Raw genomic sequence first — 27,015 nt, 5'->3', positions numbered from 1 at the left:
CTAGACCCTTCATCAGAGAAGGGTCTAGGCCCGAAACGTCAGCTTTTGTGCTCCTGAGATGCTGCTTGGCCTGCTGTGTTCATCCAGCCTCACATTTTATTATCTTGGAATCTCCAGCATCTGCAGTTCCTATTATCTCCGATAATATTTGCAAAGTTATCTGTTTTTATATAAAATTTTTCAACATGAATGCTTCTCCACTCCACATCAAATAAATGCTGCATTTTGACTATGCCTCTCATTACTATGAGATTGGACTCAGTGTCCTGCAAAACATGAAACAGCTCAGTTAATCAGTGAATAATTAAACAGAGGTGTACCGCATTGGAAAATCAAATCTCCTTTGTCTCTAGGCTACATCTCATTACAGTGGGTCAAACCAATCTTCACAACACTTACCCTACACCCTGAGGATATTCTCCAAACAACTGTGATTGCTCCATGTGATCAATGACAAAAAAGTCTTGAGACAGAGGGCCATGTACTCCCTGATTACTGAACTCAGAATCTTATCAGTGCCAGCTAGAATCTATTTCCATCTTTCTGCTGATACTGTCACATTCATACAATCCTAATCTGTATCCTTTCACCTAATGAATATTGAATGTTCATAAATGGATCTCTCAATAAACTTGCAAATCATCAACAAAGTTTATTTTTAACCTCAAATGCTTATGTATTAGGGTGGAATGTTTAAATCAGGCTAAATGCTGTGACAAGGGTAAAGACAGTGTGAGCCTTGGTCATGATGCTGCTGACAATATGGTCTCCTATACACTGGGGAGACAATACGCAGACTGGGTGACCGATTTGCAGAACACCTACATTCTGTCTGCAAAAATGATCCTGAGCTTCCAGTTGCCTGTCACTTCATCACACCACCTGGCCTTAGTGTAAGTTGGTGGAACAGTATCTGATTTTCCACTTGGGGATCCTGCAGCCTTGATATCAAGTTGAATAATTTTAGGGCCTAAACACCTTCTCCCATGTCCTTACCGCAAACTCCACGTACCACGCCTGGTCATCACATGGGCTGCAACCTTAAACAAACCATTGTCAGCTACCAACAGCCCCCATTGATTCTCCCAGGCTGACCTTTAGCCATTCTTTTGTCTGCCCAACTGTTTCTCTCTCTCTGTGCTCCATCTCCACCTATTGTTTACTTCTTCCTCTTCTCCACCCATCTTCAGCGTAGAAACTAACCTTTGCCTAGCCACAATCAGTTCTGAAGAATGGTCACTGGACCCGAATGTTGAACCCTGCTTTCTCTCCACAGATGCTGCTGGACCTGCTAAGTTTCTCCAGCAATTTCAGTTTTTGTTGAGGCTTCCTTTAATGGATCTCATGTTTTTGCCGTTGTTTACATTCAATTGCAGTGCATTTAGCTATTTAATCTTTCCTCTTAGGACAATCCCTGCATTCCAGGAATTAGTCTGCCAACTTCACTGCATTCCTGCTATTGGCAATATGTCCTTCCTTTATAAGGAGACCAAAACTGTGCACAATAGTCCGAGTGTGGTCTCCCTAAGGCTTTACACAGTTTCTGCAAGGCATCTTTACAACTGTTTAAACCATCTTGTTATGAAGGCCAACATATCAATTGCCTTCCTAATTTTCCCTGTATTTACATGTTAATTTTCAACGATTCATGAACAAGGGCAACCAAGTTTCTTTCAAGCTCAACACTTCCCAGAATTTCCCCAATTAATAAATGCTCTGTACTTCTGTTTTTCCTACCAAAGCAATAAACATCTGCCAAAGTTTTACCCACACACCTCACATCTATAGTTCCATCTAGTTCTGTGTCGTCTGCAAACTTGGAAAATAAAAGCAGGGATTTTCTGATACCCAGATAATCATTTTAACAGTGCAGATAGGAATTGCGCACAAGGGTACCGTGGAATCTGCAATGTAGCAAGTCTGAGGGAATTACTCAGGAATTGAAGATTCGGCCAGGCTAGTTTCCTCTAATTGGAACCATCCACAAGTATCCACTTAAACTGGAGAATTTGGAGACTTCTGCAGCAGATAAATGGGTCACTTAACTGCCTCAGTTGATATCTGGGCTGGGAGCTACCCATCACCCTTGCCTTATTCAGCTGGCAAGGGGGAAAGAAGAAAATTCTACCTTTAGCTTTGTTCACACTATTGAAAGGAAAATAATTGACAAATCAGCCCATGCATGGTATTTCCACATGCAACAAGAAAATATATACCTGTTAGAACATAGAACATAGAACATTACAGCACAGTACAGGCCCTTTGGCCCTCGATGTTGTGCCGACCTGTCATACCAATCTCAAGCCCATCTAACCAACACTATTCCATGTATGTCCATATGCTTGTCCAATGACGACTTAAATGTACCTAAAGTTGGCGAATCTACTACCGTTGCAGGCAAAGCGTTCCATTCCCTTACTACTCTCTATACTGAGAAAAGATACACTTCATACATTTGGTTTGACAGAATTCTTCCTAGTTGTTAGACAGAAGACTGGTAGAACAACATCTATTACATGCTTTGGAATTCCAGCAGTGATGGGACTTGGAGTCATTTTCCTTTATTCATTCATGGGATGAGGGCCTTGCTGATCAGCCAGCTCTTACTGCCCATCCCTAATTGCCCAGAGGGCAGTTCAGATTCAACCACATTGCTGTGTGTCTGGAGTCACATGTAGGCCAGACCAGGGAAGGATGGCAGTTTCCTTCCCCAAAGGGTATTAGTGAACCAGATGGGTTTTGCCCGACAATCGACAATGGATTCACAATCATTAGACTCTTAATTCCAGGTATTTATCAAATTCAAATTCCACTATCTACTGTATCAGAGATAATGGGAACTGCAGATGCTGGAGAATTCCAAGATAATAAAATGTGAGGCTGGATGAACACAGCAGGCCAAGCAGCATCTCAGGAGCACAAAAGCTGACGTTTCGGGCCTAGACCCTTCATCAGAGAGGGGGATGGGGGGAGGGAACTGGAATAAATAGGGAGAGAGGGGGAGGCGGACCGAAGATGGAGAGTAAAGAAGATAGGTGGAGAGAGTGTAGGTGGGGAGGTAGGGAGGGGATAGGTCAGTCCAGGGAAGACGGACAGGTCAAGGAGGTGGGATGAGGTTAGTAGGTAGCTGGGGGTGCGGCTTGGGGTGGGAGGAAGGGATGGGTGAGAGGAAGAACCGGTTAGGGAGGCAGAGGCAGGTTGGACTGGTTTTGGGATGCAGTGGGTGGGGGGGAAGAGCTGGGCTGGTTGTGTGGTGCAGTGTGGGGAGGGGACGAACTGGGCTGGTTTAGGGATGCAGTAGGAGAAGGGGAGATTTTGAAACTGGTGAAGTCCACATTGATACCATATGGCTGCAGGGTTCCCAGGCGGAATATGAGTTGCTGTTCCTGCAACCTTCGGGTGGCATCATTGTGGCACTGCAGGAGGCCCATGATGGACATGTCATCTAGAGAATGGGAGGGGGAGTGGAAATGGTTTGCGACTGGGAGATGCAGTTGTTTGTTGCGGACTGAGCGGAGGTGTTCTGCAAAGCGGTCCCCAAGCCTCCGCTTGGTTTCCCCAATGTAGAGGAAGCCGCACCGGGTACAGTGGATGCAGCATACCACATTGGCAGATGTGCAGGTGAACCTCTGCTTAATGTGGAATGTCATCTTGGGGCCTGGGATGGGGGTGAGGGAGGAGGTGTGGGGACAAGTGTAGCATTTCCTGCGGTTGCAGGGGAAGGTGCCGGGTGTGGTGGGGTTGGAGGGCAGTGTGGAGCGAACAAGGGAGTCACGGAGAGAGCGGTCTCTCCGGAAAGCTGACAGGGGAGGGGATGGAAAAATGTCTTGGGTGGTGGGGTCGGATTGTAAATGGCGGAAGTGTCGGAGGATAATGCGTTGTATCCGGAGGTTGGTAGGGTGGTGTGTGAGAACGAGGGGGATCCTCTTGGGGCGGTTGTGGCGGGGGCGGGGTGTGAGGGATGTGTACACCCCGCCCCCGCCACAACCGCCCCAAGAGGATCCCCCTCGTTCTCACACACCACCCTACCAACCTCCGGATACAACGCATTATCCTCCGACACTTCCGCCATTTACAATCCGACCCCACCACCCAAGACATTTTTCCATCCCCTCCCCTGTCAGCTTTCCGGAGAGACCGCTCTCTCCATGACTCCCTTGTTCGCTCCACACTGCCCTCCAACCCCACCACACCCGGCACCTTCCCCTGCAACCGCAGCAAATGCTACACTTGTCCCCACACCTCCTCCCTCACCCCCATCCCAGGCCCCAAGATGACATTCCACATTAAGCAGAGGTTCACCTGCACATCTGCCAATGTGGTATACTGCATCCACTGTGCCCGGTGCGGCTTCCTCTACATTGGGGAAACCAAGCGGAGGCTTGGGGACCGCTTTGCAGAACACCTCCGCTCAGTTCGCAACAAACAACTGCACCTCCCAGTCGCAAACCATTTCCACTCCCCCTCCCATTCTCTAGATGACATGTCCATCATGGGCCTCCTGCAGTGCCACAATGATGCCTCCCGAAGGTTGCAGGAACGGCAACTCATATTCCGCCTGGGAACCCTGCAGCCATATGGTATCAATGTGGACTTCACCAGTTTCAAAATCTCCCCTTCTCCTACTGCATCCCTAAACCAGCCCAGTTCGTCCCCTCCCCCCACTGCACCACACAACCAGCCCAGCTCTTCCCCCCCACCCACTGCATCCCAAAACCAGTCCAACCTGTCTCTGCCTCCCTAACCGGTTCTTCCTCTCACCCATCCCTTCCTCCCACCCCAAGCCGCACCCCCAGCTACCTACTAACCTCATCCCACCTCCTTGACCTGTCCGTCTTCCCTGGACTGACCTATCCCCTCCCTACCTCCCCACCTACACTCTCTCCACCTATCTTCTTTACTCTCCATCTTCGGTCCGCCTCCCCCTCTCTCCCTATTTATTCCAGTTCCCTCCCCCATCCCCCTCTCTGATGAAGGGTCTAGGCCCGAAACGTCGGCTTTTGTGCTCCTGAGATGCTGCTTGGCCTGCTGTGTTCATCCAGCCTCACATTTTATTATCCACTATCTACTGTGGCAGGATTCAAACCTGGGTTCCCAGAACATTAGCTGGGTCCCTGGGTTAAGAGTTAAGCAATAATACCACAAGGCCGTTGTCTCCCCACGCACCAACGTGTATAATGGGATCAGAATTGATGTTTTGTAAACGCTTCTTGTCGTGTTTGGGCTCATGCTCTAGCTTGTAACAAACTTTTCAAATTGGAATTTGGAATTAGCAGACATTTATTTCTAGATAAAATGATCCTGGTATTGGTTTTACATTACAAATCCGGCCCAGTTCATCCCCTCCCCCCACTGCACCACACAACCAGCCCAGCTCTTCCCCCCCACCCACTGCATCCCAAAACCAGTCCAACCTGTCTCTGCCTCCCTAACCGGTTCTTCCTCTCACCCATCCCTTCCTCCCACCCCAAGCCGCACCCCCAGCTACCTACTAACCTCATCCCACCTCCTTGACCTGTCCGTCTTCCCTGGACTGACCTATCCCCTCCCTACCTCCCCACCTACACCCTCTCCACCTATCTTCTTCACTCTCCATCTTCGGTCCGCCTCCCCCTCTCTCCCTATTTATTCCAGTTCCCTCCCCCCATCCCCCTCTCTGATGAAGGGTCTAGGCCCGAAACGTCAGCTTTTGTGCTCCTGAGATGCTGCTTGGCCTGCTGTGTTCATCCAGCCTCACATTTTATTATCTTGGAATCTCCAGCATCTGCAGTTCCCATTATCTCTGCAGTGGATTTAGTTGGGTGATTAGGGAAGACAGTGCTTTTAAATTATTGAGTGAAGCAAAGACTTATGGGACTGACTTTATTTCTGAAACACAAAGTTATAATTCAGAAAGGAGTGTTCAAGCCTTGTTCTACATCAGACAAGACTTCAACCATGTCCTCAAATCCAAACTGGAAGATGAATACGTCCATTCAGGAGACTGTTCATCTCAGGCCTTGCCTCTGGCCATTCTTTAGCTTAAATTGGGAAATTACTATCCTACATTGAAACATTGAATTCAAAAATAATTTTTTGCCTTTGAGTGCTTTTGGTCTTCGTGAGGTTGTGAAAGACTCCATATACAAATTCATTAAATATAACAATTAATTAATTCATTCATTCATTCTAATCTTTTTTCGACCACAGTGAGTTGTGGATTCACCACCATTGAATATATTGAACTATGAGATAGACAGATGTTAGGTCTCTCAGGGAGTCAAGAGGTAGAGGGAGCAGGTGGGAAAAAGGAGTTGAAGCAGAAAACCAATAATTATTGGATTGAAATGTGGAGCAGGCTTCAGGGGCTGTAAATTCTACTCTTGCTGTTGTTTCTTTTGTTCTTATTCCAGTATCAGCTAGAAAATCGACCAATAGATTGCATTACCATCACTGTGCCACACACCACAAAGTCCTGAGGATCATCCAAATCCGATTTGAAGCAGACTCACATAAATGTCATGTCTTTTGAAAGAGGTCAGAAGCTGGTTATTCTGTGGTGAATGGTCATCTCTGTCCCCCCAACGCACCTCTACAATCTGCACAGCACACTTCAACAGTGTTTTGGAAAAACGTTGCTTAGCCTGGATTGGTACAGTTCAAACAATGCTCAAGAACCTTGATCAAGTCAAATTGGTTGCTACACTATCTAATCACTGACTTGAAGATCCACTCTCTCCATTTACAATGTATTCTCACTGCATTGTGTACTATCTGCAAGATATGCAGACCTCCTAAACTTGTGAACCCTACCAGCCAGAAGTTCAAAAGGCAACAGAGCACCACTTCTTCCTAAACCCGCTTTCTGACTTGGAAATATACTTCTGCTACAGCACTGCCACAGGAAAGGTTTTGAAATGTCATAGAATATAGAGCTGTACAGCATGGAAACAGATCCTTCGGTCCAACTCATCCACACTGACCGGATATCCTAAATTAATCTCGTCCCATTTGCCAGCATTTGGCCCATATCCCTCTAAACCGTTCCTACTCAGGTACCCATCCCGAATCCTTTTAAATGTTGTAATTGTACTAGCCTCCACCCCTTCCTCTGGCAGCTCAGTTCCTTTAATTTTTTTCCCCTCTCACTTAAACCTATGCCCTCAGGTTGTGCGCTCTCCCACTCTGGGAAAAAGAGCTTGGCTATTTATCCTATCCATGCCTCTCATAATTTTATAAACTTCTATAAAGTCACTGCTAAGTCTCTGATGCTACAGGAAAAATAGCTCCAGCCTATTCAGCCGCTCCTACATTTCCCTATTCCTCAAGCCATCCAGCCTTGGAAACATCCTTTCAAATCTTTTTTGAACCCTTTCAAATTTCACAACAGCCTTCCTACAACAGATAGACCAGAACTGCATGCAGTATTCCAAAAGTGGTCTAGCCACGTCCCGTACATCCACCACATGATCTCCCAACTCCTATACTCAATGCACTGACCAGTAAAGGCAAGCATACCAAATGCCAGCTTCACTATCCCATCTACCTACAACTTCACTTTCAAGGAACTATGAACCTGCCCTCCAAGGTCTCTGTTCAGCAACATTCCCCAGGACCTTACCACTAAGTGTGTGAGTCCCGCCCTGATTTGCATTTCCAAAATGCAGCACCTCACATGTAACTAAATTAAGCTCAATCTGCCACTCCTCGGCCCATTTGCCCAACTGCTCAAGGTTCCGTTGTACTCTGAGGTAACTTTCTTTGCTGTCCACTACATCACCAATTTTGGTGTCATCTGCAAACTTACAAGCCAAACCCTGATGTTCACACCCAAATCTTTTCTATAAGTGTCCTATAAGAGTGTTGTAGGAGCATCCTCAGTACAAGGGCTGTAACAGGCTTCATGAAAATAGACCACCACGACTTTCTGAAGGGCAACTAAGGATGGAAAATAATTGCTGGTCTTGCCGTATTTGTGAAAGAATTTTAAACAGAACATAAAGTCAGAAAGAAAGATATTTATACTGTGCTTCATCGCATTGCCAAAATGTCTCAAAGTATTCAATTATAATTTGCTTTTAATGTCAGTCTGGAACAGTGACATCAAGCAGAAACAACACTGACCTGCAAGTGTGAGGGTGAAACCTCGTCCCTTTCAGAAAGCATTTATTTGGAGACTCTGTACATTCGCAGGCACATTTTACTGGGTTTAAAGGCTGATTTCTTGGACAACTCTTTTTGCAAACACACTCGCAGGAATCCACGTCAAACTGCTTATGGGGACCACACAGGGCAGGATATAGTCCATTTCTGCACACACACTGGCATGAGTCCTTATCCAGTACTTTGTGACGTCCACAGCTGGAATGGTGTCGCCCTCCTTTACACACACACTGACAGGTCTCCTCATCCAGTTCTTTATTAGGCCCACAGACGCTGTAGTAGCTGCCGTCACCACCTAGGAAAGAAAGTACAAAAACAGATACATGCTGTAAGTGTTCAATAAATTACAAAATATGCCACAAGATTATGCATGTGTACTGCTTTGATACAATGGCAATGAAATCACTTTTTCCTCTTACATACTTGTGCATAAAGTGTTGCCTGAATGTAGCTTGGAGAACATGGCTGATCTGTTGGACTTTGTTTCTCATGGACAGTTCATACTATCCAATTTTCCCAGATGTGATGTTACCAGGTGGATCGTGATGTTGTAATGAAATATCTGTGTTCTTCATTAAGCACAAAAGTTTTGTTCTCTCCTTTTGCTGAAATTTGAATATTAACGGCAGCATGGAGAAAATCAATACTTCCCTGAATGATTTGAACTGGATGTTAACCTTGGCTGCAAAGTTGTGATGAACGGTTTCAACCCGAAATGTTGACTTTCCTGCTCCTCGGATGCTGCCTGACCTGCTGTGCTTTTCCAGCTCCACATTTATTGACTCCAAAGTAACACTCTTACCTGGATTTCAAAAGATCAAAGAGTCATTCTTGCCTGTTCCCAATCCCTCTGCTATCCCAGCTGGACATGTAAGATCCATTATGATGGAAAGGCAGGGAATTCCTCGCTGGTATCATAGCCTGCATTTATTCCTGATCACGCCAGATTGTGTGGTTATGATCTTACTTCTGCTTGAGGGTTTTTTACTGAGACTGCCACACTTGGTTACATTAGAAAAGTAGTTACACTCCTTCAAAGTACTTCATTGCCTCGATATGTTTTGGGACGTCTTGTGGCTGTACTGTGTTATATAAGTGCAACATTTGCTTTACCCTCAGAAGAAGATGTCAGAGGATAAATAAGCATAATCTATGTTTTAATCGCTAGGTTAAAGAACAGAAATGACATACGTACCACTTCTTTCAATGCAGGCAGTTATGGTACAAGTACTAAAGAGGCAAGGTTCAGAGACAGCCAAATATGCTTAGTGTCCTACTGTAGTTTTTTTTAAGATTAGATTCCCTACAGTGTGGAAACAGGCCCTTCGGCCCGACAATCAGGCCTAACACTGCCCTTTGAAGCATCCCACCCAGAACCATCCCCCTATAATCCACACACCCCTGAACACTACAGGCAATTTAGCATGGCCAATCCACCTAACCTGCACATCTTTGGACTGTGGGAGGAAACCCACGCAGACACGGGGAGAATGTGCAAACTCCACACAGATAGTCGCCCGAGGCTGGAATCAAGCCTGGGGCCCTGGCGCTGTGAGGCTGCAGTGCTAACCACTGAGCCACTGTGCCGCCCCATCAACTAGCTCAATCAACTAAAGCTGTACTACTTTCCAGAACAGTATAATTGCTTCTCTAACCTGTATTTGCTTTAGGATATTGGCTTTCAGGGTCTTTTGGTCTGGGTTGAAAGATGGCCATGCCCAGAAATGAGATAATTCCTCATTGAGAAGCCAGGCTTGTTGAACAGGTATGAAATATACCCTGGAAGCCTATCTCATTTGTGTATCCCATTCTTAGTACTGTAAACTAGGATTGAATTTTCCAATTCTGGGTGTGTTGTCTTTGATCCAATTCTCCCCAAATGCAAACAGATGCTGGGCATTGGAAAACTGATAGAGGTACAGAGTAAACCCATGCAGGTATTAGGAACTCCCCTTGAGGAGCATAACAAGCTCCAGCCCACCTTTACACCTCCCCCATTATCAGCCAACACCACTTGGTGTAGGCTTACAATTATAGAGCTCCAAAGTGATCAGTCTTAGTTCGGATGGTGGCTCACAACTTACTTGCCCACACAGTAAATTTTGAATCTTTTGGGTATTGACGTCAGAGGTGAATTAAGTGTTCTACAAAATTCTCGGAGCATCAGAATATTGGACGCCTGAGCTACCCGCCTGTACATGCCATTTCCCAATTTAATTGCACTGAATGAGCCTTGGTTTCTGGTTTCGCTGTTACTTGAAATTTCTTGCTTTTATAGCCTGTCAGCAGATTTCAAGTAACTGATACGATATTATGGGTATCCAATATGCCTTCAGTGTCTAGACCCCAAACCTCCTTGAACATCTCCAACTCTCTCGCCCCCTGTACGCCACTTCTTACAACACCCCCCCTTCAGCAAGTATTCGGTCACCTATCTTATTGTTTCCTTCTCTGTTTCAATGTCAATTCCTGACGTTTGGTTACATTCCTGTGAAATTCTCGAGTAACGCTTTACTATGTTTAAAGTGCTTACTTCGTGCAAATAATTATTGACATATTGGTAGTGAATACTTACCTCTGCTCTGGCAGCAGTTTAATGGGTCCATAGTTAGTAAATCAATTAAAACACCTGGCATTAAAACAATGTCAACTGAAAATATAGATTCTGCTGTGTATAAACAAGAAGACTTCGCAGTAAACTACATAGTAAATCAACTGCGTGTCTCTATTACAGTGCAATGTTCAATCATAAGGCTGTATTATTAATATTATTTCTGTCAGCCTTATGATTGAGTGTTGCACTGCAATAAAGAAGTCATTGGATTCTTAACGTAAACTCTGTTGCTCTCTCCACACATGTTACCAAAACAGCTGAGTTGTTCCATAACACCATAAGATATAAGAACAGGAGTAGACTGTTTAGCCCCTTGAATCTGCTCTGCCATTCAACAGGATTGTGACTAATCTGATATTCCTTACATACACTTTCCTGCCCTTTATTCTAACCCTTGATTACCCTACTCATCAAGAAGCGATCTGTTTCAGCCTTAAATATGCACAAGAACTCTTCCCCCACAGCTCTCTGTGGCAAGGCGTTCCAAGGACTCGCAATCCTCCTGAGAGAAGGAATTCCTCCTCATCTCGTTCTTATATTGGTGCTCCTTAATTCTTTTACCTCTGGCTCAAGACTTTCCCATGAGCAGAAAACATCCTCGCAGCATTTACCCTGACGAGCCCCTTTGGAATTCTGCATGATTTGATGAGATCACCTCTCAATCTTCTGAACTCCAGTACTTTTGGGACTTTGTTCTTATTTTATCTCCGGCCGTATTTTGCTTTGATAACAATAATATCAATCTCCAGGGTAAATGTCGTGAAACAGAAAGAAAATTTACCAGAAAAGCTCAGCTGGTCTGGCAGAACCTGTGAAGAGAAATCACGAGCTAATGATTTGGGTCCAGTGACCCCTCCTCAGAACTGGTTTGGCTTCATGGCATCTGGATGCTGAAGGAGTAATGTCCATGAATATATACTGGTCATATTGAAACAGTCAAGTCTCCAATAAAACATGACAATAAATATTAAGTATCAGAATACCAGTTCTGAGGAAGGGTCACCGGACCTAAAATATTAACTCTGATTTCTCCTCACAGACGCTGCCAGACCTGCTGAGCTTTTCCAGCAGCTTCTGATTTTATACCTGACTTCCAGCATCTGCAGTTCTTTTGGTTATTAAATGTTGTGAAACTCTGTCAATGTTCCAAACAGAACAAGGCCTCTACTGTATAGGCTAAGGCCATTTGGGGCTGACCAGTCCATGACAGTATTTGTACTCCATCTTTGTCATCTCCACATGATAAGTCAAGTCCAACATTGAAACTCCGATTAAAAAAGACTGAAACAAAATAACGTTTGATAATTTTACTCATAACACCAGTCTAATACTTCTAAAATTCAAAGCACATGTTCCTCACAGCTCGGCTTTTTTTTGTTTCTGTGAGGATCAAACAACGGAAACAAGTAAAGCAGAACATTAAATCCCTCACAGCTGTCAAACGGCATCCAGGTCAACTGAAAAGGAAGAGACTTGCAAAGTCAAAAAGGAATATTATTTTTAAATCATTGCACAAATATTCCTAATTAATAAGCTTGGATTGGCTCCGCCAGACTCCACTACATTTGAGGCCAATGTGTTTAATAACACTCCATTGCTTGTGTGCTACCACAGCCTGCAAATGTCTCACTTTGGGATTAAAACTGTACAAATGATTGACGCGTTATGGCTCTACTGTAGCACAAACCTAGGCTGCAAATGGCAGTGAACTCTAGTTATAATGTATTTCTCATTTCCGACACACATCTCCACAGAGTGACAGATGGAATGTCTGTAATATATTGGTTCAAGATCTGGCTGCTCATTGTTTTTGGCTGCAATCTCTGCATTTCTCCGGTTAAGGACTGGGATCTCGGTGTTCAATGAAGAAACACTATTATTTGGTAGGAACATTCAAAGATCACATTTTCAAAGTATTTTCCAGCTCCCTTGTTAGTGTAACCCCCCCTTTGACTGGGATATTGCCATATTATTTAAGAAAACACTGATTGAAACACTGCCTGTTTCTTTGGGTCGAAATTGTTTTAAGACAAATTGTTGTTGGCAAGTTTATTTCTGCTGCTGGCTTTTCTTCTGGCGAAGGGTGTTGAGACGTCACCGGGGGCCTTCTCTCTCATGCGAGTTAAATTCAAGGAATGATCTGTTCCGATCATGAACCTCCTGCTTGTTAGGCTTCAGTAAGATGTACCCGCCAAACTTCTCACATTTATATATCCATTGCTTCTTAAAACAGAAATTAAAGCAGTTTATTTACAAGATGAAATGTATGCAAACAACCTAACTTTGTTTATTGTTGCTTAGTTGTTAAAATTCTTTTTCCAATTCAACAAAGTAGAGGCAAAGCAGTAGAGACTAAACTTAAAATGTTGCCCTATCTTCCATCGGCAGGTTTTGCTACCCTGTTTGTCATAAGGATAATGGGACTTGTGCACTCTCCCCCAATAAATTAGAATTAGAATTATTGTCACATGTACTCAAATTCAGGGATATAGGAATATGGTGAAAAGTATACAAAGTCACCAGCTCTGATGCCATTTTAGAGACAAAGGTACCTAGGTACAAAATCTTATGTATAGCTTAGAAATCAAAAAAATGAAGTTAAACATTCAGCACTGCAGAACTTCTAAAGCAGAGAAAGAGAGAAAGGGAATTAAAAGCAGAAGGAACAGACAAGTATGTGTTAGACTTCACCTCACGTATCATTCTTTTGGAACTGATACGACGTGCTGAGGCTTGAACCTCTGGGACCACAGCAGTAAGGACCTTTGGTACCTGTACAAGCTTGGCAAGTCGCATCTGAACAAAGCTGGGACAGAGTGGGCAGCTTTGCAAGTCTTGTTGGGAAGGGCTTACATGATTTCGGCAGGGGAGAAATATTAGAAAGTAATGCTAATGTGCACAAAATGTGCACAGAGTGGCATTAGCAAAAGAAAAACTGGACAATTTAAGTTAGAGATGAAGTTGGAGTAAAGGAAGAAGGAATGAAGTTTAAACTAGGATCACATTGAATGTATGTGAATACATAGGGTATAATTGACCAGGCTGGGGAGTTAAGCTGCATGGTCCCTGTAGGGATTGTATTGAGGTCTGCTCGGTGGACAACATAGAGAATAGGTTCCCTGATTGGGGCTGTTAACCTGGTCCAATCAGGGAGCCTTGGCTGACAGATACAAACAGGAGTGTCAGAGGCTCTGCTCACTCTGAGATCTGGCTCTGAGGAAGGTGGGCCAATGTCAAGCACTATGTATGTGTAAATTAAGCTGAATTGCTAATGGGGTACTGGCATCTGTAGAGTTACTTCAGCCGCACAGATACCTAAAACTGACGAGCGTGAAGCTGCTGCTGTGCTTGGGATTCTGAGGTCTGTGGAGCAGGAAAAATAGTTCAAGGAAATGTTGATGGCAGGTACAGACTGATTTGTGGGATTATGATAGTGGCAATAATGGAGATCTGGCTTAAGGAAGGGCAGATCTCACTATTTATTATTCCCAAATATAAAATGTCCAGAAAAGAAAGAGAGGATAAAAACAAAGGAAGGTTGCATTTTTGGTGAAGGCGAGCACTGCAGTTCTGGAGAAAGATGTTTCAGAGGTTTCCTGTTGAAGTAAATTGGCTAGAGCTAAGGAGTAAGAAGGGCACAATCACAGTGCTTGGAGCAAAATGTGGGCCACTAGCGAGTAAGAAGAAAATACAAGAACAAATTTGCAGGCACCTTACAGAGATATGGAAGCATCACAGAGGTGTGATAATGGGATGCTTTGATCCCTGATTTTGACTGGAATAATGGCAGTGTAAGGAATAGTTAAGATACTGTAGCTAGATAGTGTTTTTTGGGGATTCCCTATGACACCAGTCTAGCAAGTTAAGAGGCACTGTTTGACACCGTTTTGGGAATGAGGTGGACAAAGAGATCAAGCCATAGAACATAGAGCAGTAAAGCATAGTACAGGCCCTTCAAATCATGATGTTTTGTCCATCATAGGCCTCCTGCAGTGCCACAATGATGCCACCTGAAGGTTGCAGGAACAGCAACTCATATTCCGCTTGGGAACCCTGCAGCCTAATGGTATCAATGTGGATTTTATAAGCTTCAAAATCTCCCCTGCCCCCACCGCATCCCAAAACCAGCCCAGCTTGTCCCCGCCTCCCTAACCTGTTTTTCCTCTCACCCATCCCTTCCTCCCACCTCAAGCCGCACCTCCATTTCCTACCTACTAACCTCATCCTGCCCCCTTGACCTGTCGGTCGTCCCTGGACTGAATATCCCCTCCCTACCTCCCCACCTATACTCTCCTCTCCACCTATCTTCTTTTCTTTCCATCTTCGGTCCGCCTCCCCCTCTCACCTTATTTATTCCAGAACCCTCTCCCCAACCCCCTCTCTGATGAAAGGTCTAGGCCTGAAACGTCAGCTTTTGTGCTCCTGAGATGCTGCTTGGCCTGCTGTGTTCATCCAGCTTCACACTTTGTTATCACATGCCTCCATTGGCTGCTTTGCCATTATTTTGTATTTTCAGATTATTGGCTATTTTCACGGGATGATTACAGCACAGAAAGAGACCATTCAAGCCGTGGTGTCTCTGCTGTCTCTCTGAAGGAGCAATTTAGCTTGTGCCCTTACCTTCGCTTCTATACCTGCACATTCTTCCTTTTCAGATGATTGTTCAATACCCTGCTGAAACCTGTGATTGAACCTGGCCCCGTCACACTCTCAAAGAGCACATTCCATATCACTGCCACAGTTTTCCTGAATTTACTCCTGGAGTTTGAATCACTGAGTTTCAGAACAAGATACGTGGTCCTCGTCTCATTACATACTTCTGGGGAGCAACAAGCAATAAAACCTTTTGCTAGTGACTGATAATGTGGCCACACAATCATTTCCTCCACATCCTAACAGCGAGGGTGCAGGGCAGAATGAACCTCAGGAGATGGGTGAAAATAATTCTTGATAAAGTGGGAAGAAAGTTCCAGTGTCATAGAAATTTCCTTTCAACGGACTGTACAGAACAGTCCAACATTCAAGAGGCCGGTGTTCAACCAGGGCAAAGCAGCCTGCTTGCTTAGCAGCACATCCCCAAACTGCAAATCCCCCCATCACTGACATTTCAGAGCAGCAGTGTGTACCAGCTTTAAGATTACACTGCAAAAATTAGACAGCACCTTCCCTAACCACAACCACAGCCATAGTGTTACAGAGTCACACATCATAGGAACAGACCCTTCGGTCCAACCAGTCAATGCTGACCATGTGTCCAAGCTAAACTAATCCCACTTGCCCGTGTTTGGTCCATATCCCTCCAAATCTTTCCTATTCATGATCTTATCCAAATGTCTTTTAAACATTGTCATCATACTTTCATCACTACTTCCTCTGGCAGTTCAATCCGCACATGAACCACACTCTGTGTAAAATACAAAAAAAAAGTTGCTTCTCATGTCCTTTTTCAATCTTTCTCTTTTCACCTGAAAAACATGCCCCCTAATTTTAAGCTCCCCAACCCTCAGGCAAAAGCCCTGTCATTCATCTTATTTATGCCTTTATAAACTTCAATGTCACCCCTCAACCGCCTATGCTCCAGTGAAAATGCTCCCTGGTCTATTTTTATATCTCAAACCGTCCATTCCCGGCAACAGCCTGGCAAATATTTTGTGAACCCTCTCCAGCTTAACAATATCTTTCCGACAACAGGGTGACCAGAACTGCACACTGTACTCCAGAAGAGGCCTCACCAACATTTTGTACAACCTCAACATGTCATCCCAACTCCTATACTCAAAGGTCTAAACTATGAAGGCAAGCGTGCTAAATGCTTTCTTAACCATCTGTCTATCTGTGATGCAAATTTTAGTGAATTATATACCTGAACCCCTCGGTCTCTGTCTGACAACACCACCCAGGGCCCTACCATTAACTGTATAGGTCCTGTCCTTGTCTGTATTACCAAAATGCCACACGTCACATAAATCCACATTAAACTCCATCTGCCACTCCTCAGCCCTGACCCAACTGATCAAGATTTCTTCATAACCTTAGATGACCTTCTTCACTATCTACTATACCACCAATTATGCCATCATCTGCAAACTTACTAACCATGTCTCCTATATTCTCATACAAATCATTTGCACAAATGGCATTCAAAAGTGGAGCCAGTACTGATTCCTGTGGAACACCACTGCTCACAGGCCTCCAAGAAACAACCTTCCACTACCACTCTCTGTATTCTTGAATAAAGCTAATTTTATATCCAAGCTCACCCTGAATCCCATGTGATCTAATTTTATTAGTCTACCATTTGGAACCTGGACCAATGTTTTACTAAAGTCCAAATAAACAACGTCTACTGCTCTGTTTCCATCAATCCTTTTGGCTACTTCATTAAAAACTTCAATCAAGTTTGTAAGACATGATTTCCCTCGCACAAATCCATGCTGACCATTCCTAATCTGTCCTTGCCTCTCCAAATGCATGTAAATCCTATCTTTCAGAATCGCCTCCAACAATTTACCGACTGCTACTGTCAGACTCACAGGTCTACAATTTCCAGGCTTCTCCTTACAGCCTTTCTTAAATAAAGGCACAACATTAGACACCCTCCAGTCCTCCAGTACTTCACCAATGTTTATAGGTGATACAAATTTTTCTGTTAGCTGTCATCACGTTAGCTGTTCCCATGTGCAGACGCATGGGAACATCACCACCTGCAAGTACTCCTCCAATCCACACACCACCCTGACCTGGAAATTTATCACCGTTGTTTTCGTGTCAAATGGTCAAAATGCTGGAATTCTCCCCCTCATAACATTGTAGGTTTACCTACAGAACATGCACTCTAGCAGTTCAAGGGCAGCTCACCACCACCGTCTTAGGGCAACCATAGATGGGTAATAAATGTTGGTTAGCCAGCAATGTCCACACCTTGTGAGTGAGTAGAAGGAAAAATGCAGGCTATCATTTTACATTGCCAACAGATTACTGGCTGTCAATTGAATGGCCACGCATTCTGAAGTTGTGTCCGTGTGAGATCAGGCACCACTTGTTACAACAGACCATGAGACTCTCCCAAAGTGCTAAATGGCAAGTGTACTTCATCAGCCAGATTCGCAACACTCACAGTACCTTTCTGTGGTGATAAGGATTAGCTCCGTCATTAAAATGCAGCTCTCCACAGCAAGAGGAAAGAGAAAGGCAACAGCACAAGTTGGCAGTGGGGCTGTTATAACAGCTGCTACTCTTGCTGCTTTATGGTCAGGCCCAGCATGATCGATATAGCTGTGAAATACTGGAATTGTCTCCGAGCCAGACAAAGCATCTGAGTAGACTGAATCTGACCTACCAAAATACGTGAATCAACATCTTGTCCATTAACATTTCCCCACTGGCAAATAGTTCCTACTGCAAACAGAGGTCTGAGATATTTAATGTTACTTAGGTTCTTACTGAACGGCCTGATTACTTATCTGTGTGATATTGTCTAGAACAGTTGCAAGTACCTGCAGATGAATTAGCAGATTGGCTTGACAGCTACTCTTGGTGCACGTCAGACAAAAATAACGGCTTAATATTAGTTGTGGCAAAGCTGAACAATCTCCAGTGCACTTAAAGAATAAAGATGAAAGTCTACAGAAAGTACTCCAGTAACAACTGCTGAGGGAAGGAACAGGGAAAGAGTTATATCCAAGGGAATCAAAATGAATGGAGAGCACAGCTGAAAGACTGAAAAAGGTGTAGTGTCAAATCATGAGGTGAAAGGGCGAATTGGCAGGATGGAGAAAGGTGTAGGTGTGTATGTGAGGGCAGGTTATTGATGGGAATGAAGGAAACAGAACATAACAAATGAGTGAATAGATAAGAGAGGATGGAGTTTACAGCTGAGGAAGAAGATTCAAGGAAGGTAAAAATAAGAGCAAATTAAATGTCAAAAAAGGAGGAAGCTAAAAAGAAGAGGGCTGAACAGCAAATGAGAAGTTTACAGGAACCTTGAAAGGAATCAGTAGAGACAAAGAGACTGAGGGAAGAAATCAGGTGATGACAAAAATGGGCATCAGTTGTCCTACTTTGGATAATGGCCTTGCATTGGCAACTGCAAAGTGAGAATCTCCTACTGTGGATGAGGGGAGTTAGTGGTGCAATTCTGCTGGGCTAGCAATCCAGAGGTTTAATGTATCATTTTGGAACCTTGGATTCTGATGCCACAATATCAGCTAAATTAGCTTCATTCTTTTTAAAAGCCTGGAATTGAAAGATAGTCATGGATAACTACAATCAATTGTTATGCTAACTGTTTCACTAATATCCTTTAGGTATGGAAATCCATCTTTACTCAGTCTGGTCAACATGTGACTCCACACTCAAGACCCATGTGGCTAACTCGTAACTACCCTCTGAACCAGCTCGGCAGGTGACCTAGTCCAAGGCCAATTAGGGACAAGCAACAAATACTGGCCTTGCCAGCCAAGCCCACATCCCATGAAAAAGATGTGAACTGTACCTCTAGCTGTGATATCAAAGGATCTCTGTGAGGCACATTCATACATGCTACGGGAAGGCGACTATCAATATCAAGTTGAATCAACTTTTGAGTGTCCAAAACTTTCAAATCACTGAGGAAGCCCTAACAAAGGTCATTGTAAAAGATCAACATTTGTCAGATTTAGTATGGATATTGAGGGGGACAAAACTGTATGTAGGTATTTAACTCAGGGGCACTGCAGCAACTGTTGTGTTTTTACATTTCACTTGTGATTTTACTGCATTTACTTTGTTCCCTTTTATGTATCAGTACAGGGTCTCATTGTAAACAAACGATTTCCATTGTGTCAGTCTGCACCAAGCACAACAGACTCCCTCATAGGTACATGAGCAATGATTCAAAGAACATATTTAATCTATAAATAAAATAAACTAACCAACCTGAGTCTCTTTTGGGGAGCAGAAAGCTGCTGAAATCTTGGTGCCGCATGCATCTGCATAGAAAACTATTCCAGGTGTGATTCTTGGGACAGGTTCTGTTCGGCATCAGACAGCTGTAAAGGAAGCAAAGATGTTTTTGTTGAAAGTAGGCAGACAGTTTTGTGACCATTTGGTTCAACACATATCTGTGATATGGAATTTTAATACTCATGCAATAAAGAGAAACTGCTTAACAATTTTCACTGATTATCCATGAACTTAGAAAATAGGGGAATTACATTAGCAACTTGATCAGTGTGCTCACAGAACCACATGTAAACATTTCTAACCCACATTGGTTCAAACATGCAAACTTGTTTGGGCCAGCTCTTTAATGGGTACAGTTAAACGAAAATTCTTTTTCAAGTTTTGAATCAAAGCTAATAAACATGCTAGCCCAATGGTCAGTAGCTATATCAATCCGACTCTCAGATACATCCAAAACAGATCCCAGAGGCAGTCCCATGCAGATCCCGGCTCCCAGTGATGGGTCTGACACAACCCGACTCCTAGTGAGAGTCCTGATTTGAACACAATTCCCAGTAGAATCCCCTTGCCCCACCAGCTCCCAGTGACAGCACAAAGCCGACAAGTTCCCAGCAACAGTCCTGACCCCACCTAAAATTAATTCAAAGAGATGGTTAAGAGATACCAAGGTGTAGAGCTGGATGAACACAGCAGGCCAAGCAGCATCAGAGGAGCAGAAAGGCTAAACTTTTGGGCCTAGACCCTTCTGATGTTGCCTGGCCTGCTGTGTTCATCCAGTTCTTACACCTTGGTATCTCAGATTCTCCAGCATCTGCAGTTCCTACTATCTCTCAAAGGGATGGCTCTTGTTTTTGTCCAATGCTGATTCCACACCCTCTTTTGCATCTCCACAGCTACCAATAGCATCAATGGAAAATGTAATGAGGACAGATGTGGAAAGGGCTACTGGCTTGCCTTTACCCATCTCATATTATCGCATAAATTTAATATTGATCCAAAACAAATTAACATGGCTGACAAGACAAGGACTTGGAACAAAGGACAAACATCCAGACTGGATCAGGAATAATCCACTTAGCTACTCAAGCCTACTCTTCCATTTTATAATATCATGGCTGATCTCTTTACTCCACATACTTACCTACCCTGATACCCTTTCACTATCATGTTTATCCAGCTTCTAATCATCTCCTTTTAAGAAAGAGCTTCAAAGAATCATTGCCGCCGAGAACAAAAATTCTCTTCATCTTTGCTTCGAATGAACGAGTAATTCTAGATTTTCCCTGAAAAGAAAACATCCTTTCCACATCTGTCTTGTCAAGATCCAGCAGGATTTAATGCATTTTAATCAAATCTCCTACTCTTCTAAACTCCATCAGTTATAAGGCTAGGCTCTCCATTCTTTCCTCATGAGACAAAGCGGCAGTATTAATTGAGTAATCTACTCTGAATTGCTTGCTATGCATTTAAAAAATTCCTTCAATAAGCAGGTCAATACTGTACAAAGTGCTTCAGAAGTGGTCTCATCAAGGACATGCATAACAGAGGCATAACCTCACTACTTTTGCATTTAATTTCCCTTGTGTAAACAATACCATCCAATTAGCTTTAGCAACTACTTGCTGTGCCTACAAACTAATAATATGTGATCCACATACCAGAACACCTAGATCCCTTTGCATTTCAGGGCTCTACAATCTCTCACCACTAAGATAACATGCTTCTTTTTTATTCTTCCTGCCAAAATCGACAATTTCACATTTTCCCACATTATTCTCCAATTGCTAAATCTGTGTGCAGTTACTTAACCCTTCATTATCCTTCCACAGCCACTTTAAGTGTTCTTCTCAATTTACTTCCTATACAATCTTTGTTTCATCAGCAAACTTAGCAACTAAACCTTCTGGCCCTTCATTCCATGCATTTATTTAAATTGCAAAAATGTTGAGGCGCCAAATTCTGCTTTGTGTACTCTAAAATATTCCCTTAAATGTCTGCTGCTTCATCCCCATTATCTTAACCTCAGGGGATCTCTCTCCCATTGCAAATCTCTTGTACTCACCTCTCCACCTATCTTCTCCTCTATTCATCTTCAGTCCGCCTCCCCCTCTCTCCCTATCCATTTCAGAATCTTCTCCCCATCACCCTTTTCTGATGAAGGGTCTAGGCCCGAAACACCAGCTTTTGTGCTCCTGAGATGCTGCTTGGCCTGCTGTGTTCATCCAGCCCCACACTTTGTTATCTTGGATTCTCCAGCATCTGCAGTTCTCATTATCTCTGATCACAATTTTAACCCTTAAGCTAATTTGCCAGTTCACTTTAACTAGCTTTAATTCCATAAACTTGTATTGGCGCTCAGTTACATTTAAAATAGTAATCAAGGACTCACTCTTTTCACCCTTTAACTACATCATTCAGTGGGACATTTCATTGGCAGTGCTTATTCTCTTGATGATATTGCAGACGTTGATTGAGAATACAAGATGTTTTGCAGTAATATGGAGCTAATTTTGCTCCTTTGTTTCTTCTGATTGACCAAACAGTGTCAATTGATGGGCTTCACACGCTAACAATCAAACATGTCAACACATCTTCCCCTGAAATCATCAGAATCAATATAACAATCAGTTCTTTTCTAAGTTTTGTTTTAAATAAAATTTCCAGACTGTCTAAAAAGTCCCCATGGAACTTATCGAAATATATTTAGCATCAGCTGTAACTGTACTCTCATGTTTTTGCAGTATACTTAGCAAAAGGACAAACTGAGCTATTTTTATTATTGGTGGATAAGAATAATTGTTTTTGCAAAAAAAAACTGCATGCATTGGGGACAGTGGGAGTACACTGAGTCAGATTAAATGAAGGCTTCTCTAATAAGTCCAGGGAATGATCAACTAGAAATATATGGCAGATGCCAAGGCTGAACAAGGCATTAACTTTTGGTAGGGAGTGGGGTGGGAAAACTCAAAAGAAAAGCACAACTGTTAACTTATTTTGCTGACAATATGGCGAAAGAATACATGCCAAACGATCTATCGGCTCTTTTCCTGCTTTATAAAAAATATCGTTCTTCTTTGCATTGCCATTTTTGCAAGTTGTTCTGATGGAACAAGACAAGCTCTAACAAAAGCATCTACCTTTCAGGGTTAATCAACATTTCAGTGCTTTTAAGAACTTCAGCATCTTTTAAGAACTTCCACTGGGAAACAAATGATGCTATTTTGCAAACATCCCCATCCCTCAATAATGGGGAGAGGATTCTGAAATGGATAGGGAGAGAGGGGGAGGCAGGCTGAAGATGGATAGAGGAGAAGATAGGTGGAGAGGAGAGTACAAGAGAGTTGCAGTGGGAGACAGATCCCCTGAGATTAAGATAATGGGGATGCAGCAGCAGACATTTAAGGGAATATTTTTGAGTACACGAAGGAGAATTTGGCGCAGACTCAGTGCAAAAAAAAAAGGCTAAAGCATTTTAAATGACCTTCAGCCAGCGGTGCTGAGTGGATGATCCATTTTGGTCTCCTCCTGAGAACTCCATCATCCTAGATAACAGTTTTCAGCCAATCTGATTTGCTCCATGTGACAATGAGAAACAATTGGAGGTACTGCAAACCACAAAGGCTACGGGCCCTGACAAAATCCCGGCAATGATATTGACGATTTGTGCTGTAAAGCTTGCAACTTCCCTAGCCAAGCTGTTCCAGTACGGTTATCACACTGGCATCCACCTGACGATGTGGAAAATTGGCCAGGTATGTTTTTATTTTTCTTTATTCATTTACAGGATGAGGGCATTGCTGACCAGGCAGCACTTATTGCCCATCCCTAATTGCCCAGAAGGCAGTTCAGAGTCAACTACATTGTTCTGGGTCTGGAGTCACATGTAGGCCAGACCAGCTAAGGATGGCGGTTTCCTTCCCCAAAGGACATTAGTGGACCGGATGATTTTTCCAACAATCGACAATGGATTAACAGTCATCATGAGATTGTTAATTCCAGATAGTTACTGAATTCAAATTCTACCATCTGCCATTGCGGGATTCGAATCTGGGCCCCAGAACATTATCTAGGTCTTTGGATAAACAGTCCAGCAATAATACCACTAGGGCATCACTTCCCCATCATCTGGGACTCAAAGCAGGGCGAATGCAACCCAGCCAATGACCTATTCTTGATCATTATTGATGAAAGGTGTTAACAACAGCACTATCAAGCAGCACCTGCTCAGCAATAACCTGCTCAGTGACGTTCAGTTTGGGTTCTGCCAGGATCACTCAGCTCCTGACCTCATTCCAGCCTTGGTTCAAAAAAAAGATGTGAATGCTTAAGGTCAGGTGAGAGGGTTAGAGTGACTGTCCTTGACATCAAAACCACAACTATTCGACTGCTGCATCAACAGTTGTAGCAAAACCCGAGTCATTGAGAATGAGAGAGCACAAAGGGGGATGGTTGTGGCTATAGGAAATGAGTTATAGTTTTCTTTTGCTGAACTGCTTTCACTGCATTATCTAAAGAAATCTACTCCAGGGGCACTGAATGAGACAGCAGAATCGCACATGGGTCGACAATGCCATTCAAGGAATCTGGCTCGCCACCCTAACTTGGTCTCATGCACAATTTGACTGTAGCCCCATGTAGCTAATTGTAAGCCCTGATTTTAATTTAAAACACCAATAGGATCGGAGTGATTTTGGGAGTTCCCTCCCACTTTTGGGCTTGATTTTGAAATTCAAGGAAATCACCATATTGTATAAATGATCATTTCTCTTTAACTTGCTGCTCTATGGCTCCTCTTCGTAAAATGCAAAATACATTTGAACTTTTAATGACTTTATCTACTCTTGTTTTGACTTGCAGGGAAATGCAGAGGTGAGCCTTAAAGAGTTCAAACTACTGACTGGCTACTCAGTCTTTTGACTTAAACAGGTTGACCAGAACAATAGTTTCCCACATTGATGTATGGACTTGAATGGTTAAAGTCGGGGGACAAAGTAAATAAACTGTGATTTTATTCCCCAGGAAACTTACAAGGCAGGATTAATTTGACCAACATTTTAAAGATATCAATGGGAACAGGTAGCTAAGTGATTACAGGCAGATTATTTTTGCTGGTTGAGGTTTCTAGGACATGATAGGACAGCAGAATAAGTTGAGCCAGAACATTCATGTTTAGAATTGTCACAGTGTGAGGGAAGCCATTTGGCTCATCGTACTTGTCCTGGGTTCTTTAAGCAAGCACCATTATTCAGTGCCAACCTCCTGCCTTTTTCCCATAACTCTGAACATTTTTCCTAACCAATTGATTATCCAATGCCCTCTTGAATGCATCTACTGAACTTGTCACACCACTCTAATGTAAAAACATAAGAACTAGGAGGATTAGGAAACTTAACCTTTGTGCTTGCTCAGCCATTCAATATGATCACTGTTGCTCTCATCTTGGCCTCAACTCTACTTTTCTGTCTAATCTCCTTCAACCATTTTCGCACTAAAAATCTGTCTATCTCCTCCTTAAAATTACTCAATGTCCCAGACACCACTGCAATCTGGAATAATGAATTCCATAGATTCACAAGCACTGTTGAGAAGGAATTCCAGGCACTGCATTCCTGACTACATGATGTGTGGAAAAAGATATTTCATCTATATAAATAAATACATAAAAATATCCACATCCAAAAGTCAGGAGAAGTTTAGAACTTTCTTCTGTAACTAACAGTGAATAACAGGTCATAGTTAATTTAAAACTGAAGTGGATAGATTTTTTCCAGCAAAGGTATCATGGAGCAAAGTTTCAGATCAGTCACGAACTCATTGACTGGTGGAACAGGATCAAGGGACTAGATGTTGTAAGCTTGCTCCTATGTTCCTTGTTTTTACTTTGAACATCTGAAATCTCACGCTTGATTGCTTTGAAATCTTGAACTTCCAAAGTGTGTACTACTTAAACTATTTTTGCTCCAGCAAATGTTCATGTATTATTCTCCAAGTGTAAAGCATTCTCAGACTTGTTAAATCATGAATTTCAGTGCCAAAATTACAGTTGTTTAAAGAAACTTTTACAGAGAAGAAACCAAATCGTCCTTTAATGAGATAACAAGAGGTAAGAAAGTGTGGACCCAAAACATCAGCTTTCCTGCTCCTCTGATGCTGCCTGGTCTGCTGTGGTCTTCCAGCTCCACACTTTGTTGTCCTTTAATGATATTTCTGGCACTTTGCCTCAATCTTCTGCTCTTTCAAGATAGTCTTAAAAACGTAATTTCAAAAATATTTATGTTCTTTTGAGGCTGTATTGGATTTATTCTACATTAATCATCCATATTGGAATGTCATGTCAAACTCTGCATAAACTGAATAACTTCAACCATTGTTATTTTATTGCAGGTAAAATTGGACTTGTGTAGGGGTCATAACCTGCCTGATTCCCATTGCTCGTGGATGTATGGGCTGCCCAAGGCACACAAAAATGAAGACCCCTTAACTCATTTCATTTCTGACTGGTTCTGTACACCATGAGCTGTTGCAACCAGTTTTAAACTGGTTCCTCACAGTAGTGTCATAGGCACAATCATTTTCAGGTGCTTCATCAAAGACCTCCTCTCAATCATTAGGTCAGAAGTGAGGATTGCACAATATTCAGCACCAGTGACGACTCCTCAGATACTGAAGCAGTCCATGTTGAAATGCAATAAGATCTGGAAAACATCCAGGCTTGGGTTGACAAGTGGCAAGTAACAGTTGCATCACATGAATTTAAGGCAAGGACAATCTTCAGTAGAAGACAATCTAGCTACTGCCCCATTAAATTGTGTTGCTATAAGAACTTCCTCTAATATCAACATCCTGGGATGACCATTGGCCAGAAAATCAACTGGACTTGCCATATGAAAACAGAGAGCAGGTCAAAGGCTAGAAATATTCCTGGCTCCCCGAAGTCTGACCACCATCTATCAATAAACACATGTCAGGTGGATGATGGAATACTCCCCACTTGCCTGGATGGGTGCATCTCAAATAACACTCAAAGAAACTTGAGACCATCCAGGACAAAGCAGCCCAAGCATCGGCATTACATCTATAAACATCCACCATACCATTGATGCCAAGTAGAAGCAGTATGCACTATCTACAAGATGCACTGCAGGAATTCACTAAACATGCTCAGACAGCACCTCGCAAACCCACGACCATATCCTTACAGAAGGACAAGGGCAGCAGATACATGGGAGCACCCCAACCTGCAAGTTCCCCTCAAAGTCACTCACTTTCTTGACTTGGAAATATATCATTGTTTCTTCACTTCAGTTTTGCTAGGA

General features: G+C 43.2%; 1 protein-coding gene across 2 annotated transcripts in view; it reads right to left on the bottom strand.

The window, feature by feature from the left end:
* vegfc (vascular endothelial growth factor c) overlaps positions 1-27,015 on the bottom strand; it is a 213,030-nt gene that overhangs the window by 6,972 nt on the left and 179,043 nt on the right. For both annotated transcript variants that reach the window (XM_048525761.2, XM_048525771.2), the window contains exons 5-6: positions 19,673-19,785; positions 8,104-8,437 (exon numbers count right to left, since the gene is read on the bottom strand). In XM_048525761.2, coding sequence (XP_048381718.1) covers positions 8,104-8,437; positions 19,673-19,785 — 447 coding nt within the window. The remainder of the gene's footprint in view (positions 1-8,103; positions 8,438-19,672; positions 19,786-27,015) is intronic.

This window comes from Stegostoma tigrinum, chromosome 3 (genome assembly GCF_030684315.1).
Source record: "Stegostoma tigrinum isolate sSteTig4 chromosome 3, sSteTig4.hap1, whole genome shotgun sequence".
Lineage (NCBI taxonomy): Eukaryota > Metazoa > Chordata > Chondrichthyes > Orectolobiformes > Stegostomatidae > Stegostoma > Stegostoma tigrinum.
This window is presented reverse-complemented; position numbering and strand designations above follow the sequence as displayed.